This window comes from Opisthocomus hoazin, chromosome 5 (assembly GCF_030867145.1).
Source record: "Opisthocomus hoazin isolate bOpiHoa1 chromosome 5, bOpiHoa1.hap1, whole genome shotgun sequence".
Taxonomy (NCBI): domain Eukaryota; kingdom Metazoa; phylum Chordata; class Aves; order Opisthocomiformes; family Opisthocomidae; genus Opisthocomus; species Opisthocomus hoazin.
Window position 1 is genome coordinate 48,275,373 of NC_134418.1, and position 16,696 is coordinate 48,292,068.

The 16,696-nt window shown below is 45.7% G+C and overlaps 1 protein-coding gene and 1 pseudogene across 5 annotated transcripts in view; one reads left to right on the forward strand and one right to left on the reverse strand.

Annotated features, from left to right (window-relative positions):
• WDFY3 (WD repeat and FYVE domain containing 3) overlaps positions 1–16,696 on the reverse strand; it is a 211,650-nt gene that overhangs the window by 135,694 nt on the left and 59,260 nt on the right. For all 5 annotated transcript variants that reach the window (XM_075421129.1, XM_075421128.1, XM_075421126.1 and 2 more), the window contains 2 exons: positions 13,972–14,182; positions 6,475–6,598 (listed from right to left, as the gene is read on the reverse strand). In XM_075421129.1, the coding sequence (XP_075277244.1) occupies positions 6,475–6,598; positions 13,972–14,151 (304 nt within the window). In that variant the 5' untranslated portion in view covers positions 14,152–14,182. The remainder of the gene's footprint in view (positions 1–6,474; positions 6,599–13,971; positions 14,183–16,696) is intronic.
• LOC142361462 (uncharacterized) lies at positions 370–3,863 on the forward strand (annotated as a pseudogene).

Sequence of the window (16,696 nt, forward strand, 5' to 3'; positions counted from 1 at the left end):
ATGGCGGTTTCCTTTTGTACTGCTCTTATCACGGTTTTGTGCTTTAGTATATGGTTTGGCCTCCTGGGAGTGAACAGGGGAAACTTGGATTTTAAGGTGTGACCCTCTCGGGAAGATATCCCCTTTGTAGGAAGGAACTTTGTGGGAACTTTGTATATTAGTTTACGGTTTGGCCTCCTGGGAGCGTATAGGGGAAACTTGGACTTTAATGTGTGACCCTCTCAGGACGATATCCCCTTTGTAGGAATTTTTGTAGGAACTTTGTGGGAATTTTGTGCTTTAGTTTACGTTTTGGCCTCCCGGGAGCGTATAGGGGAAGCTCGGATTTCAAAGCGTGGCCCTTCCGGACAACATTCCCTTTGTAGGAAAATGGCTGCCCCGCAGGCAGCCGACACGTGTGATTGTGTGCCCATGCGGGCTGAGGAAACAGAGAGGCTGTATGACTTTCTAGAGGCTCACCGAGCTCGCCCCTCGCTCCAGGGGCAAGGCTGGGCGAGGGACCATTGGTTTCGGTTACAGAGTGTGGTAGACAGAATGAAAGTGTTGCAAAAAGAAGACAGAGTTAAGAGGGGGAAGGGAAAGCGATCATCTGTGCGGTGCTGGGAGCGAGTTTGGCTGCTGCGGTGGAGGAAAGGAACCAGAGGTCTGGTCAGGCTGAGGCGGTGGTAGATTCTCTGCAAGCGGTGATAGAAATGCTGCGGGAACAGTTGCAGGAAAGTAAGCGGCTGCTGGAGGAGGAGAGGTGCCAAAACGTAATACTGAAGGAGGAGTTAAGGAATCAGCTCCTGAGGGACGCAGACTCCTTGGTGGAAACAGAAGTAGCGCGGGCAGAGAAAGGGATACGATTGATGTATCCCCAGGGGCACTTGAAGGGAGCAAAAGAGACCGCAGGCAGCCCCCCCCCCACATGTACCCCTTGGTTAAAACGGAATTCGTATATGAAGATGACGGCGATAATCGTCCCCAGGTTATTACTAAAGAAATCCCTTTTGCGGCAACCAAATTGGCAAAGCTGCGAAAAGATTTTGCAAGAACCGCGAGAGAATCGGAGACCGAGTATGTCTGGAGGGTGTCCCTGTCGGGGCGGGACGGGATCTCGTTGTCGGAAAGGGAAGCAGAAGGGTACTGGGGCCCGGGCATGTTCTTAACCACCGGCGATCGCCGAGCCCCGTGGTCGCTGACTCAGAGGGCTGCGTACTAGGCGGGGGGGGTTGAACCCGCTGGAGAGGGGGGATCCCCTGGCCATAACGGGCACAACAGATCAGTTGCTGGAAAGTGTGCAGAAAGCGGCTTGTCTCCAGATGATGTATGATCGGGAGCTCAAACCGAATCTGAGCTCCCCAATGCTGCTGCCGGCACACCCCAAAAGAATGACTCCCCTAATACGGGGGCTTCCCGATTCCCTGAAACCCATAGGGATCCAGCTGCAGGGGAGAATTCAAAACACCCCCAGCGAGGAGAGAATCGCGGCTGCCCTGGAGGGGGGGGCGGCCCCCGACCGTCGGTGGCCAGGGAGGAAAGTGTGGACGTGAGGGGAGATAGCCCAAGAGCTGATTAACTATGGGAGGAAATACGGACCTGTTAACCGGCCGTATCCAAGGGCTGAAACCAGAGCTGCGAGAGTCGCAGAACGAGGGAGTAAACGGCTGTTTTCATTGGGGAAAAGCCTGGATCTAGGCAGGAAAGGAAAGCCCCTGAATCGGCAGGGACTCTGGCAGTTAGGGCTTCAGAAGGGCATTTCCCGGGACCTCATGGATGGACTCCCGACCAAGAAGCTAGGACAGCTTGTGCAGAGATGGTCAGGGCGAGGAATCGCTTTTGCACCAGGTCCTAGTGCCCCACCCTTGGTGGATCTGGGGGGGCGGGGGGGGGACGAAATAGGGAAGAAGATGATGGGAAACTCAATCCTCCGCTCCCCCAGGGTGAGGGGGGAGGCGGAGGGTGGGTGTTTGTAAGACAGCTCATCTGCAATAACAAAGGGGATTTATTGATTACGGTGGCGGTAGGGCCAAAGAGGAGACCGGTAACCTTTTTGGTTGACACCGGAGCACAAATTACTGCGCTAAGCCGGGTCGAGGTGGAACGGTGTGGAATTTTGGTCCCGTCCAAAAGCCTGATAGTTTTAAACACCTTGGGGAAAACTCAGACAGTGCCCATGACTCCGGTGACATTATGGCTGCCGGGGGAGGAGGACCCCGTGGACACCATGGTAGCTGTGGGACCTTTCCAAATGAACCTTTTAGGCATGGATGTTTTAAAGGGTAAACAGTGGTGCGATACCCAGGGAAATTCGTGGTCCTTCGGTGCCCCCCAAATTAAACAACTGGCTCAAACCCCCAGCGCGGAGGTGCGTCTGCTGCAAGCGGCGCCTGCCCTCCCCCCTTCCAAATTACCGAACGTGAAACCCTGCCCGCTGCCGCTGGGAGCCAGGGCAGGCACAGCCCCGGTGCCGGCAGAGCTGCGGGAACAAGGAGTGGTGGTTCCCACCCACTCACCTTACAATTCCCCGGCCTGGCCGGTGCGAAACCCTAATGGAAAGTGGCGGTTAACGGTCGATTACCGCCGTTTGAATGCTAATACGGGACCGTTAACCGCTGCTGTGCCCACCATTGCCGAGCTCATTAGCACCATTCAGGAGCACGCGCACCCCATTCTGGCAAGTACTGATGTTAAGGACGTGTTCTTTGTGGTTCCCCTTCCACCTGAAGATCAGAGCCGTTTTGCTTTCACCCGGGAGGGACAGCAGTGCACTTTCACGCGGCTTCCCCAGGGCTATAAAAGCACTCCCCCACGTTAGCTCACCATGCCCTAGCGCAGGAACTGGAAGCGATCCCCATACAAGCGGGGGTGAAGATTTATCAGTATATAGATGATGTGCTTGTGGGAGGGAGTCAGATAGAGGAAGTTGAGGAGGCACAGCGGGACATTATCACCCATTTAGAACGTATAGGATTGACAAGTCCACCCGAAAGGATACAAGCCCCTGCTAGTGAAGTGAAATTTTTGGGAATCTGGTGGAGGGGGGGAAGGACTTGTATCCCCCCCAATACTCTGTCCTCCCTTGAACTAATTAAAATGCCAGAATCAAAGAAAGAGCTACAACATGCATTAGGACTACTCATGTTCTGGAAAAAACATATCCTTTATTTCTTGATTATTGCTAGACCTTTGTATGATTTACTGCAGAAAAAGGCCCAATGGGAGTGGACCCAGGTCCACGATGAGGCGTTACGACTGTTGGTGTTTGAGGCAAATGCCTACTAAGCCCTGGGACCTATCCATCCAGTGGACCCAGTCCAAATCGAATGGGGGTTTGCCCGAACCGGGCTCTCAATTAATTTGTGGCAAAAGGGACCAGAGGGGCCCATTCGGCCCATCAGGTTCTATTCACGTAGTTTCAAAGATGCTGGAAAAAGATACCCAACTTGGGAAAAGGGCCTATTTGTAGATAGTCTGGCTTTGAGAGAGGCTGAACGAACTATCCAACAGCAACCCATAATCCTTTGGGACCCATTTAAAGTGACCAAAGCAGTTTTAATGGGAACCTCACACCCTGATGGGGTAGCCCAAAGGGCCTCCCTATGGAAATGGTATGATTTATTTCGTGAGATGCAAGCTCGATGGTGGCCAGTTACCAGGGAGGAATGCAAAACACGTATATGCTCTTGTGAACAGTGTCATGTCCATTTGAGCGTACACCCCCTGGAAAACAACCCCCTGCACTTGAGAGGAGGAAAGGGTTTGTGGGAGGCCTGGCAGGTTGATTATTATTCCTTTGTTCTAACCCGAGAAGCGAGCTTGTTTCTGTTCTTATTTTCCAGGAAGGAGCAACGAACCCGGATACACTCTCCCAGAGGAAGTAAAACGGACACAGATTGCGACTCAATCAGAATGCGCATGTTATTGTTGGTCATACTAGTTTGGGGATGCATCTATGGAAGCCATGGAAAACCACTTTCTCCACCTCCCACTGATCCCTACGATCCCTTTAAGGACAATGAGTTTGTGTTGTTAGCCAAGGCTGTAAGTCGAACTTTTAATCTGAGTCACTGTTGGGTCTGTGGTGGACCCCTGGGGTTATCGAGCTGGCCATGGACGTCTACACCCCTCACCCCAGCCCAGATTGTGAGCAATTACAGTGAGACCACGAATGCTACTTGGGGTGATAGCGGAACATGGCCAATTCAGTTTCCGGCTGTCGGGCAATAATTGTTTAAACCGTGTCCAGGAGGGAGAGATCCATGTTGGGGAAAGCAAGTGCAAATGGACACTCACCTGTAAGTTAGTTGATAAAGACAGAGGTGTCCACATATGGATGTGGCTTGATGAAGCCGGGCGCAATCAGGGATTTAAGGGATACTGGTCAAGCAAAAATGAAACCTTCCTCCAGCGGTCCAATTATTACCCCTATAGTCAAGTGTGTGAGTAGAAAAATGATTCTGGTACCTGGTACTGCACTGGCTGCATAAATGACAGCCCCACTGAGTTTTTTAGCCCTTTTGGTGACAAGGACACAACTCATTTTCAATCTCCAAGGGAGACAGCTGGACCATTTGCTTATGGCACTAAGGCAAAAAGGGGTCATTACTGGATCTGCAGACATACTGCCTACAAACGTTTACCGGCAGAATGGGCAGGGACTTGTTACGTAGGGATTATCCGGCCCAAGTTTTTCCTCCTCCCAGAGACGGGTGGACCACGTTTGCAGATAAGACTATATGATGATCTGGGGGATAGAAGGATTGCCTGTAAAACGCGATCTATTGAGGTTAACCTGGGTGGAACGCAAAAATGGGGGAGTGATGAGTGGCCTCCTGAGAGAATAATTCAACATTACGGACCTGCCACCTGGAACCCCAATGAACCAATATCAGGGGCAAGGGAACCAATTTATAATCTAAATCGGATAATTCAATTGCAAGCGGCTCTAGAAATCATCACTAATAAAACTGCAGATGCCTTAGACGTTTTAACTTGGCAGTCTAACAGATGCGCACGGCAATCCTTCAGCATCGCATGGTCCTGGATTACCTGTTAGCTGAAGAGGGGTGTGTGTGTGGGAAACTAAATATTTCTAACTGTTGCTTGGAGACTGATGACGTGAGCGAAGCGGTCCTCCAACTGACCAAAGATATTACGAGAATCGCTCACGTTCCAGTACAAACATGGAATGGTTGGACTGGTGATTTGTGGACCTGGTTGCCAGGGACACGATGGGTAAAACAATTACTACTATTTTTGTTATGCGTGGTTGCTGCTTTAATGTTTTTACCATGTATTATTCCCTGTTTTGTTCAGTTAATCCGACGTGTGGTATCCAATATGCAATTCATACCCATCACGTCACCTGACGGCGTAAGACAGATCCATGTCATTCGTCAACCAAAACCGACCACTGTATCCATCATTTAGACCCTATAGAATTCACAGACTGTCAAAGGGAAGAATTGCATACCTATATCCATGTCACACCCACCCTGATTTTCTTTGTTATCATGAAAAGACTGCCTCATACTTACCCGATTCCTCACACTTTTGTTCAGTAAGACATTGTTAAACTTAGCAGTGTTAGAAGAGACAGTGTTTACATTGTGTAATGTTTCAACCTGCCTACGATTGTGCATTTCTGTGCCATACCCCCTTTTTTTTTTTTTGGTCCCTCCTTCCCCTGCTGTGTCACCCATCCCCTCCATCCTGGTTTCTACCCCTGTTTCTCTCTCTCTCTTTCTCTCTCTCTCTCTCATTTCTTGTTCCCTATCTCTAGACCACCACCACCTCCCACACCACCGCAAAGGCAGCAATGTCGAGCCACGGGGTGGTGTAGAAGACCGCTACAAACTGGTTTTGCCTCGACATTGCCATTGTCATCTCTTTCTGGCCTCTGGAAAGAAGCTGCCACAACGACCTGCAGGAAAGCGCTTGTGCACAGAGTAGCGCGTGGACGGGCAAGAACGGACTTGTCTAAGTGGGCAGCATGCATGGCAGGAACTGCACGTACACGGACATGCTCTGCGCATGCGCAAATGCCCCTATAAAAGGGCAGCACATGCTCCTCGCCGCCCTCTTGCTCTCCTCCTCGCCGCCCTCTTGCTCTCCTCCTCACCGCCTGGCTGCTGGGCTCTACTCTCGCCGGGGCTCCACGCCTGCACAGAGACTGAGCCGACTGGACATCGCTGGACATCGTCAAATCCGTGGTGGTGGTAACTGATCCTCTCGCCCCGCACTTCTTTTCCTCGCCCGCTGGGGTTTTTCCGACTTTACTCTTTTTTTTTTTTTCCCCTCTGTCTCATCTTCTCCCCCCCCCGCCAGACCTCCGATTCCCGGTTTACCGAAAATAAAGTTTACAAGGTTGCACGGCCTATGACTGCGTTTGCGTCTTAATCTCATCTTCTGGGATCGCATCGAAACCTCCCCGATATCGGGTCGGGACAGATGCACATCTCATGAAGCCCAAATTTGTGCTCCATACAATACCTGTAGACTTATTCGATGCTCTCCGTCGAATTTCAGTCACCATCAATCGCGACACTTGAGTAGTAAACTGCAGGAGGTCAGAAAATTTTTCTGTCATTGTACTTGGAGGAGCATTTCCAAACACCTAAAACAAGAGAAAAATGGAGGCATCAAAAAGTCATTCAGTTTTCAAGGATCACTATGAACCACCACCTTCCTTTGCAAAGGAGGAGTATTACTACAGAGATTACAAGTTTTTGTTTTCCTGCTGCAGTATTCATCACTGTACTCGTTTTCACTGTGCAAGCTCTAAGACATATTCATAGTTAAGTCACCATTCAGGGAGGTAAGATCTGATGAACGCAGGGGCAAAAGGGAATCATGAGTTTTCTTGCAAGATGAAAGCCTCATAGAGCTCCAAAAGACTGAGACTGCACATAATAGGGTAAAGACTAGATATCAGAGCAAATTCTCCAACAGGACTTCTTTTTAAGAGCAACTCCTTTACAATCTGCTGGACCTAAACATCCCACAGTGGTGAACCGCATGTACAGAACGATGTGTGTAAAACCTTCTAGAAGGGACTAGGAAGTAGAAGTGCCCTGTTAAGTCCTTCCTTGATAAACTGATGATACCTGGAAGCCTTCCACATTGCTGGTATCCCAAGGCCTTACTCTCCTCTCTTGAGATCCTCCTGAACAGCGGTTACCAGGGAATTTTTTTATAAATTGTCACTTAATTCTAGTAACTACTTCTTCATGAGTAAGCATTAGTTTGGTTACTAAATCATTTACTGAATCACACTGAACAGGGGGAAATGTGTTAACTCTGTGGTACTGCACTAAGCTATGGAACACTACATCATCTCAAAATGAATTAGCTAGTTGTTGAGGTAATTTACTTTTCATTCAAGGCTGAACACAAAAAGGAGTCTCCATCCACACTTCTGATGTAAACCTTGCACTAAAAGAGTCACAGTGAAACCATGACATTCATTATAAACAAAGCATGCAATATGAATTCGGGTATCATCACTTATGTCAGTGCTGAAAAAAACAGAATAGCCTGCTAAACACCTGAACAGTCTCAATACTTCTCTGACTGTTCACATTTTTCTCCTTCGTGGCTACTTACATAACCTGCAGGAGTGGCACTGATGAGCCAGGAAGCATAACAAATTACAGTATTTTTCTAACAAAACTTTAGTTCAACATGTTGCATTTGCCTCTCAGAAAGAGGATGCAATCTACAGCAGTATAATTGATTTGGAGTCAACAGCTGCTTCACACTCATCTGCTTTCTCTGGGTGACCCAGTTATACTACTGCAGCTGAGCTGCTGACATATTTCACTGTGGTCACTCTTCAGTGTAGGGGCATCCAGTCAAATCCGCAACATTACAGCCAACAGGGATGCAAGATAACTGCAGTACCAACTTATCTTGGAACCCCAAAGTTACTGAAGAAAACTCACAGGCAGAAGACAGAATTACCTTTATCAAAGTTTGACTTCTTACTCCCCTTAGTATCAGTTGCTCTGGCATATTACAGAACAGCCAAAAATATATTTCCTGTCTACTCACTTTGCAAAGTCATGATGAAACAGAGCCAGTAACACAACACTGAAATTAAACACTCAGTTTCTTCACAATATTTTCCACCAAAAACTTAAGCATCTCTCACACAGGAAATTTCAACCACCATTATCAATAAGGAAAGCAAACAGGAGCCCAGACATTACAGGCAGATGACTGCTTTCAGCAGACCAAGAAAAATACCCCTCATTTGGATTACAGAATACACAACTTTCCCAGTACAGACAATCCAAATTTCCCTAAATCTTTCACAAGACCTCCTTTCGCACCTGTCCCCATCAGCTCCCAGTTCATTCAAGAGCCTCTAACTTCCACAAGGCTGTAAGAAAGCAAGGGGGCCTCAAGGCTTGTGTATTAACTCACATAATCTAAGCAAGATTATCAAGACTACAACACACATTGGCAGAGCATCTTGCCATCATTAACTGTTTAAAGCTCTTTCACTCAGACCAAGTAAAGCAGAAAAACTAATAGCCATTACCTGTCCTGAGCTTGCCTAGAGTTGTTAGTAGACCCCAGGAAATTCAGGGAGCTGAAAGTTGCAGTAAAAGGTTGACTGAGGTGAACTGCTTTTTACATGTTGATATACTCTTTGACTAAAGGTGGTAGTAAAAACCAGGAACAGGACATGAAACATTTTACCAGTAAATTATCTTCTTAGTAAGAAAAAGCAAGGCTCTTTCAAGAAAACATAAGCAATGTATCACTTATTCAGAACTAGCTTCATCATTCCATCCATTTTTTTCACATATTGCAAAAGCGTTACCACCATGGCAGTAAAGCAATGCATCCATGAGCGCACTAAACTGAAAGGAGACTTTTGAGTACTCATCCAGAGGGCAAATCTTTTGTTAATTATGCACCGATTTCCTATTTAGCTTTTCAATACTATGTGATTTGTAATTTCATAAAATGCCCTGAACAATTAAGAAACAGAAATCGTCTGTAAACCAATTCATTACCAGAACTAGCAAGATGGTTAAACTACAATCACAATCAATTGATACTATGTATCAATAAACAAAAGTTAAGAACGTTTTAGTTCCTCTGGATTTACTGATTAATAATTCTCAAAATATCAGGAAGAAAATGGAACTTAATTTCACACAAAACTTCAGAGACCTCCAAAGAGAGAAAATGAGGGGGCCTATACGAAAGCTGGGGAAGATCTCTTCAGTAGGGCCTGTTCTGATAGGACAAGGAGTAATGGCTTTAAACTAAGGGAGGGTGGATTTAGACTGGGTATAAGGAAGAAATTTTTTACCATGAGGGTGGTGGAACACTGGCACAGGTTGCCCAGAGAAGTTGTGGCTGTGCCCTCCCTGGCAGTGCTGTTTAATATTTTCATCAGTAACACGGACAGCAAGATCAAGCGCACCCTCAGTAAGTCTGCAGAAGACACCAAGCTGAGTGGTGCCGCTGACACGCCAGAAGGACGGGATGTCATCCAAAGAGACCTGGACAAGCTGGAGAGGTGGGCCTCTGTGAACCTCATGAGGTTCAACAAGGCCAGGTGCAAGGTCCTGCACCTGGGTCAGGGCAATTCCTGCTATGAATACAGGCTGGGGGATGAAAGGATTGAGAGCAGCCCTGGTGAGAATGACTTGGGGGTACTGGTGGATGAAAAGCTGGACATGAGCCAACAGTGTGCGCTTGCAGCCCAGAAAGCCAACCATATCCTAGACTGCATCAAAAGCAGCGTGGTGAGCAGGTCAAGGGAGGTGATTCTGCACCTCTACTCCATTCTGCTGAGACCCCACCTGGAGTCCTGCGTCCAGCTCTGGAGCCGTCAGCACAAGAAGGACATGGACCTGTTGGGGTGGGTCCAGAGGAGGGCCACAAAGATTATCTGGGGGCTGGAACACCAATCCCACAAGGAAAGGCTGAGAGAGTTGGGGCTGTTAAGCCTGGAGAAGAGAAGGCTGCAGGGAGACCTGATTGCAGCCTTTCAGTACCTGAAGGAGGCTTATAGGAAAGAAGGGGACAATCTTTTCAGTAGGGCCTGTTGTGATAGGACAAGGAGTAATGGCTTTAAACTAAGGGAGGGTGGATTTAGACTGGGTATAAGGAAGAATTTTTTTACCATGAGGGTGGTGAAACACTGGAACAGGTTGTCCAGAGAGGCAGTGGAGGCCCCAACCCTGGAAACATTCAAGGCCAGGTTGGACGAGGCTCTGAGCAACCTGGTCTAGTTGAAGATGTCCCTGTTCACTGCAGGGGGGTTGGTCTACATGACCTCTAAAGGTCCCTCCCAACCAAAAGCATTCTATGGTTCTATGACAAATATTATCTCCCATCAGACAAATCTCAAATGAGAAAATTCGGAAAATTTAATTTTTCTCCTGTTCTATCTCTTGCTCCAATCAGTTTAAGAGTTTGTCTTAATCTCATGCGCAGAGTTACTAAACAAGCAGGATTGCTGCAAAAAATGCGATACCACAGACAGCTGACGCTCCAGAAGACACAAAACTGCCACAGCAGACTCCATACATAAGCCTCAAAAGAAGGTGGTAATTAAACATTAAGGTCATTAGAAGGTCATTAATCAGGAACCTAAAAAGGTCTACTGTGGAACTAGAAACAAATAGATGATGACACAACTGCTCAGCCTCTTGAGCACAGGAAGACAAGAATGCATTTATATGAAACACGAGGAAAAAAGTCCCCCTGTGATAAAGACAGATGAGGCCTGACTGACCAAGAGAAATCAGCTGTGCTTGTGCTACACTAACAGCTCACTGATGACTCAAAATGGTTATCAGGGACTGCAAGAAAGGAAGCGAAAGAGCACAAACAATACATGCTTCCCTCAACATGCCAGACTATGATTCGGGTCTTACAGAGGTTGGAAACTGAGGTGACAACATCTGGCAGCAGCCTGTATTTGTGGCAAGAAGGACAACTTCAAGCACATAACAGATTAAAAACAGTCAGCGTTTGAGGATAGTGATGTTAAAACCAAACAAGGAAACCAGAGAAGGAGAGAGACAACCACAGGTAGGATCCAAAAGCAAAACATTTGGTAAGCACAGGAGGATGTGTGTCTTCTGCATCAAGTTCACCTCAGTAAAGAATGGAACAAAAGAGTCTAAAGGATTTAGAGAAGGGAAAAGAGCACATCCACAAAATTAGATGTATTCTCTAAAGAATAGAAAACAGCTGTGGGGAACCTGGAGGAGGAAAAACCTATGATAAACAAGGGAAATAGTGGGATCTAGGAGAAAAGAGTAGCCAAGATACATTCATACAGATGTAGATCGTGGAAACCATTCATCTTTTCAAGATATCTAAATGGTACCTGAGACTAGTTAGGCAAGAGCTGATTTTGATGGAGTAAAAAGAAAACTTGGGGCTACTGATTAATTTTTCAGAATGCTTGAACACACAAGCTGAATGAAGGACAGTAAGAGAGAACAATGGCGCAAAGACACGAGACAATTACAACTAGGCTTCAACAGGGTCAAGCGGAGGGACTGAGAATTAGGACAAAGCCAGCAAGCAGTGTAAAGGAGAAAAAAAAAGTGTAGTAAGAAAGAAAGAGAGAAAGGAGAAGAGAGAAACAACAAAGAAATTAAAACTCAACTGTTCTTTTCATCTCTGAAGTCTAATCAAAGTCTAAGGAAAGACTGTTGCACAAAAATAGGACATGCCTTGCTGCGCTAGTTTGTCTTAAACACAGTTATATCACCAGTTGTGTTTTCTATAGATACACTGCTACTGCAAGTAACCACTACAAGGGCCAAGAAAGAATTCCTTCTCCACTGCAGATAACAACTAAGTGCTGAAGCAGCTACAGGGGATGTTACCTTTTTCAGAAGTATCAGCCACCTGTACCCACCAGAAGGATATTTCCAGGCATAATTGCATCAAAATAACCTTCAGGGGCTGAAACCAAGATTGAGATTACATTGTGCTAATTTGTAAAAAAATAATTAAGAAAGTCCATAACTAAAGGACATATAATCCAAGCAGACAAACAAGAGGAAGCAGATGAACTGAGCCTGCTTCTCCCACACTCACATAACAGGTTACCACTAGAACTAGGAGTTAGACCTAGGGCAATGGAATGACATGTAGGGGATCTATCTATTAAAGCATGCTACCTAGTAGACTGAAAGTCCTGTTAATACTATGCCTTGCCTAGCATGAATTTGGCTACACAGCATGTAAACATTTCAAATATTGAACATCAACATAAGCCACACTTTCAACAAAACATCAGTCTAAAAAAAGAAATAGCCGAGTTGGTTTTCCTATCAAGTTTTTGCATTTTAGTTTTCGGATGATTCCAGTTCTCCATGGTAGTGTATACAAGCACAAATCCATCACCCAAGTAGAGCTTCAGAAGCAAGGGTTCAGGTCACAGCAGGAAAAAAAAGAAAGCTAGATCTGTACACAGTAGGTCTTTCAAGACACTAAAACTACCATGAAAGTTATTGTTCACAATGGAGTGGCAGAGTAACTGAGTGACATAAGACATCAGGAGGATTTAGCTCCTAGTAATTCCAGCAGCAGTCATCACAATCCTGTCTCTAAACAAAATCTCAGTGCCTGAGCACAAGGCAATAGTGAAATATGAATGGCACTGTACAAGTGGCTACTACATCTTCCCTACAGATTACTTGTTCAAAATCCCCCTTGTCCAAGAACAGGGATTCAGACTCAACACACAGGAAAAGGGCTATAAGGGCGATGAGAATACAGAGAATTTATCACGAGAGGAGATTAAAATTTTTCAGCTTGCGTAGCCCAACAAAACCAAGTCTGACGGAGATATTAAGATTGTTATCACTAAATATGCATCAGTACAATAAATGCAAAGAAGGAAGAAGAGTTATTTAGACTCAAGAACAGTGCTGTCACAGAAAACAAGTGGGTATAAACTTGCTACAAGTAACTTTAGGTTGGAAATCAGATGAGACTGTAATAACAGCAACCTGCGCAGAAAAGCTCTGTGACAGTCTACATGCAACTGTGAATTGCACTTCAGAAAAGCGTCAACAGAAGGAACTCTTCAACAGCAGGTTTATCCACTAACACAACACTATGCAAGGTGTCCTGGTTTTGGTTAAAACGGAACCGATTCTCTTTCAGCGAATCTTCCTTACAGCTAAGTTGTTCTAAGTAACTGCATTTTTCTGAAGTTGGCTGCATATCTTACAGACAGTGGCCACTCCAAAGAAGGTCCTCATGTTTATACTTTTACTGAGCTAATGGTAGGAAAGGAATGCAGAAAAAGGCCCCTGTTTGTAATTATTACTATAGCAGCCAAGGTCACTGACAGACCTCTTGGGTCCCGCAAGTGAGGAGTCATAAAGGGTCGCACTTGCAGGAAGAGGTGGACAGGACAGGTGACCCGATATGGACCAGCGAGGTATTCCACGCCATGCACATCATACTCAGTTTAAAGCTGGGGGATCACGAGGGTCTCTCTCGCTTCATCCATGGCCAGCATCTGAAGAGGACCCTGTTGTCCTGCCTGTGATCCTGATCCAGATTCCGATCCGTGCATTTCTGAGCCCAGTTCCCATCTAGTGCTGAGGCCAGTCCAGGACTTCCTGGTGCTGCCTGGCAGCTGCTGGCAGGACGCCAGTGCCCCAGCACCCAACTCCGGGAAACTTAGTATCAGTTTTGTACATTATGTTTTATTTCTCTTATTATTAGTGTTGTTAGTATTACTAGTAAATCTGTTGTAATAGTCAATTTGTAAGTCTCTCTCCCTTTTCCTCCTTTTTCACCACTGGGGGGGGTGGGGTGGTGGTGGAGGTTTAACAGAGAGCATCTGCCACTCTGTTTATCGCCACCCTGCTCTGACACAAAGAGAAGGGGAAAACGGAAAGTATGCCAACAGAAAAAAAGCTTCATACAAAATACGAGCAGTCAGTTCAAACAAAGACAACACCTCTTGCAGATTCTCTAGCTTACCCTGTTGAACACCGGCAACATCATGTAAAGTTTTTCTTCTTGTTCTTTCTGGGTCATGTGCCGTGGAGGATGACAGAGCTCTGTGAAGAGGCGACGCAGATGCATCAAGCCCAGAGCGTTATCCTGGGGGCTACACTCTTCCTGCCGTGGCCGGCCCATGATCCTCTTCACCATATTCATCTTGACTGACTTCTGCAAGCTGCCTTGTATCCTGTTCAGGAAGGAAAATGAACTTACTGACCACAACAGATTGAGGCATTATTCCATGAAAGCCTTTAAATATATAGCACCCTCTCCCACAATAACTACCACACTGCAGGTAAGAGCATTAGTTAATTTTATATGCTATGCATTGATTAGTACGTGCCCGTAGAATTTACAGCCAACAACTTGGAACAGGAAAACATCCGATACTTTTCAGCACAAAGCATGATTGACCAGGCTTCAAATATCACAAAACACTTTGGTACTTATTATTAGATGATTTTTATGATTTCTTGGTGCACATTCCACAGCATTTACAGCAGTGTTCTCTACATACCGCAAAGTATTCTCAAAATAATTCTAGAATATAGTCAGTACCAGTTACGTACTTGAAAACCTAATTAAACAAGACTTCAAACTCTCTCAGACATATGACTTCATCACACAGAGGCATGCTTAAATTTTTTCCTGACTTTCCTATGGCAAATACACAAGGCTATGCAATGGAGCTATTGTTCATCTCACACCTCAGCTGTCAGGTCTGCTGAAGAACACCTCCGTCTTCTCCCTCCTGAAGCCCAAAAAATTTGTTTTAGAATCACAGAATAGTTTGGATTGGAAGGGACCTTTAAAGATCATTTCCAACAGATGTCAGGGTGGCTGAAGCCCACTAGTAGAATCAGTGCCTGGAAGCGTGATGCTTCTTGTAATTGAAGTCAGTACGCTTCATCAACATCCTCTCCCCTTGATAAGTGGTCTGTAGTAAATATCAGCCACTAGGTTTCCTTTGGTGGCTTAATCTCTAATTTTCACCCATAAGCTTGTGACTTCTGCATTGCTGTTTTTCGAAAAAAAAAAGCACTGTGCAATCAATCGATTTTTTTAATGTAGAGGGCAACACCCCCACCTTTCCTTCCTTGCCTGTCCCTCCTGAACAGTTTCTAGCCATCAACTGCAGTGCTCCAATCATGCAATTCACCCCACCAAGTTTCAGAGACAGTGGTCACATGACAGCTTTCCAGCTCCTCCTGGTTGTTAACTGTGCTGAGTGCATTGGTATAGAAGCATTTCAGTTTGACTGTCAACTCTCTCACCTTTTTGGTAGAACCTTTTTGGAGAGTTGGGGCATGTTCATCACTCCTCTAGTAGATGCACTCATCCACCCTGCCGCTTGTGAGCACACAAGTGTCCCAGCTTTGAAGCCCATTCCCCAAGCTCATTCGTTTAAAGCATGATTCACTAAGTCAGCCACTCTGTCCCCAGAGATTCTCTTTCCTCTTCCAGGTAGGTGGATCCCATCTGTCCCTGGTAATATGTATTAATTGCAGAACATCCTGTGACAACAGAAGTTAATGCCCTGGTGATGACACCACTCAGAAGCCAAGTGCTGATCTGCATGTTGTGTTGACTTCTGCCTGCACGTCTGTCTCCTGATTGACAAGATAAAGTACAAGATCACTTCAGACCTTGTCCTTTTCGCTCATACTCCCAGGGCTCTGAAGTCCTGCTTGATGTAGCACAGGTTCTGCTTTTACCATGTCACTGGTGCCAACATATTTTAAAACATCTCATGGATGACATGGCATGTGTTTTTAGCCCTCTAGTACTCTTCAAAACAACATGGACCAAATCTTCTGAACATGAGACTGAAGTCTATCAAGCAGGACTCTGCACAAGAGTTGAGAGGGTAAGAGTAGATAAATCCCTCAACAAATGTATCCAGTTGGATGTTGTGGCAAAAGGGACTATTCTCACAACTACATTCAAATAAGGGAAGCAGTAAGTGGGAAACAGTTATAGCTCCATACACAAAGCTAAGGAGACTAATGATCAAATACTCCACAGAATTGTACTGTCTACCTCTCATCGCTTAAAGGCGAAGGTCAGCAACAGCTATAAAAATTATTCAAGGACAGAAAATGCCTCACAGCAAGAAACTTAAAGAATTTAATTATTTAAATTATCAAAAAGAGAGGTTACCATGAAAGGTCAATTATTAAAAGAAGCGATGACTCCAAAGATGTTATGATTAGAGTAATGGAGGGAAAGTGCCCATTACTGAAGAACTCAAACCTAGAGATTAAGTTGTGAGGAAAGACAGTAATTGGGTGCTAAAGACAGGAAAATAACACCAGCTACAAACAAGGACTACACTTTTAAAATGGAAGATAATTAACCACTCGTAAGAAGCATTAACAAAAGAAACATATTCTCTCTCTAACCCAAGAACAAAATACCATTTGGGAATGCATTCGTAAAACAGCATCTTACTTATGTGCAAGAAAATTAGGAACTGATGCTGTCCTGGTTTCAGCTGGGAGAGTTAATTTTCCTTCCAGTAGCTGCTGTGTTCTGGACTTGGTATGAGAAGAATGTTGATAACACTAATGTTTTCAGTTGTAGCTATAAATCAAGAACTTCTTCCAGTTTCTCACACTCAGCTAATGAGCAGGTGTGCAGGAGCTGGGAGGGAGCACAGCCAGGCAGCTAGCCCAAGCTGGCCAGTGGAAATATGCCATAC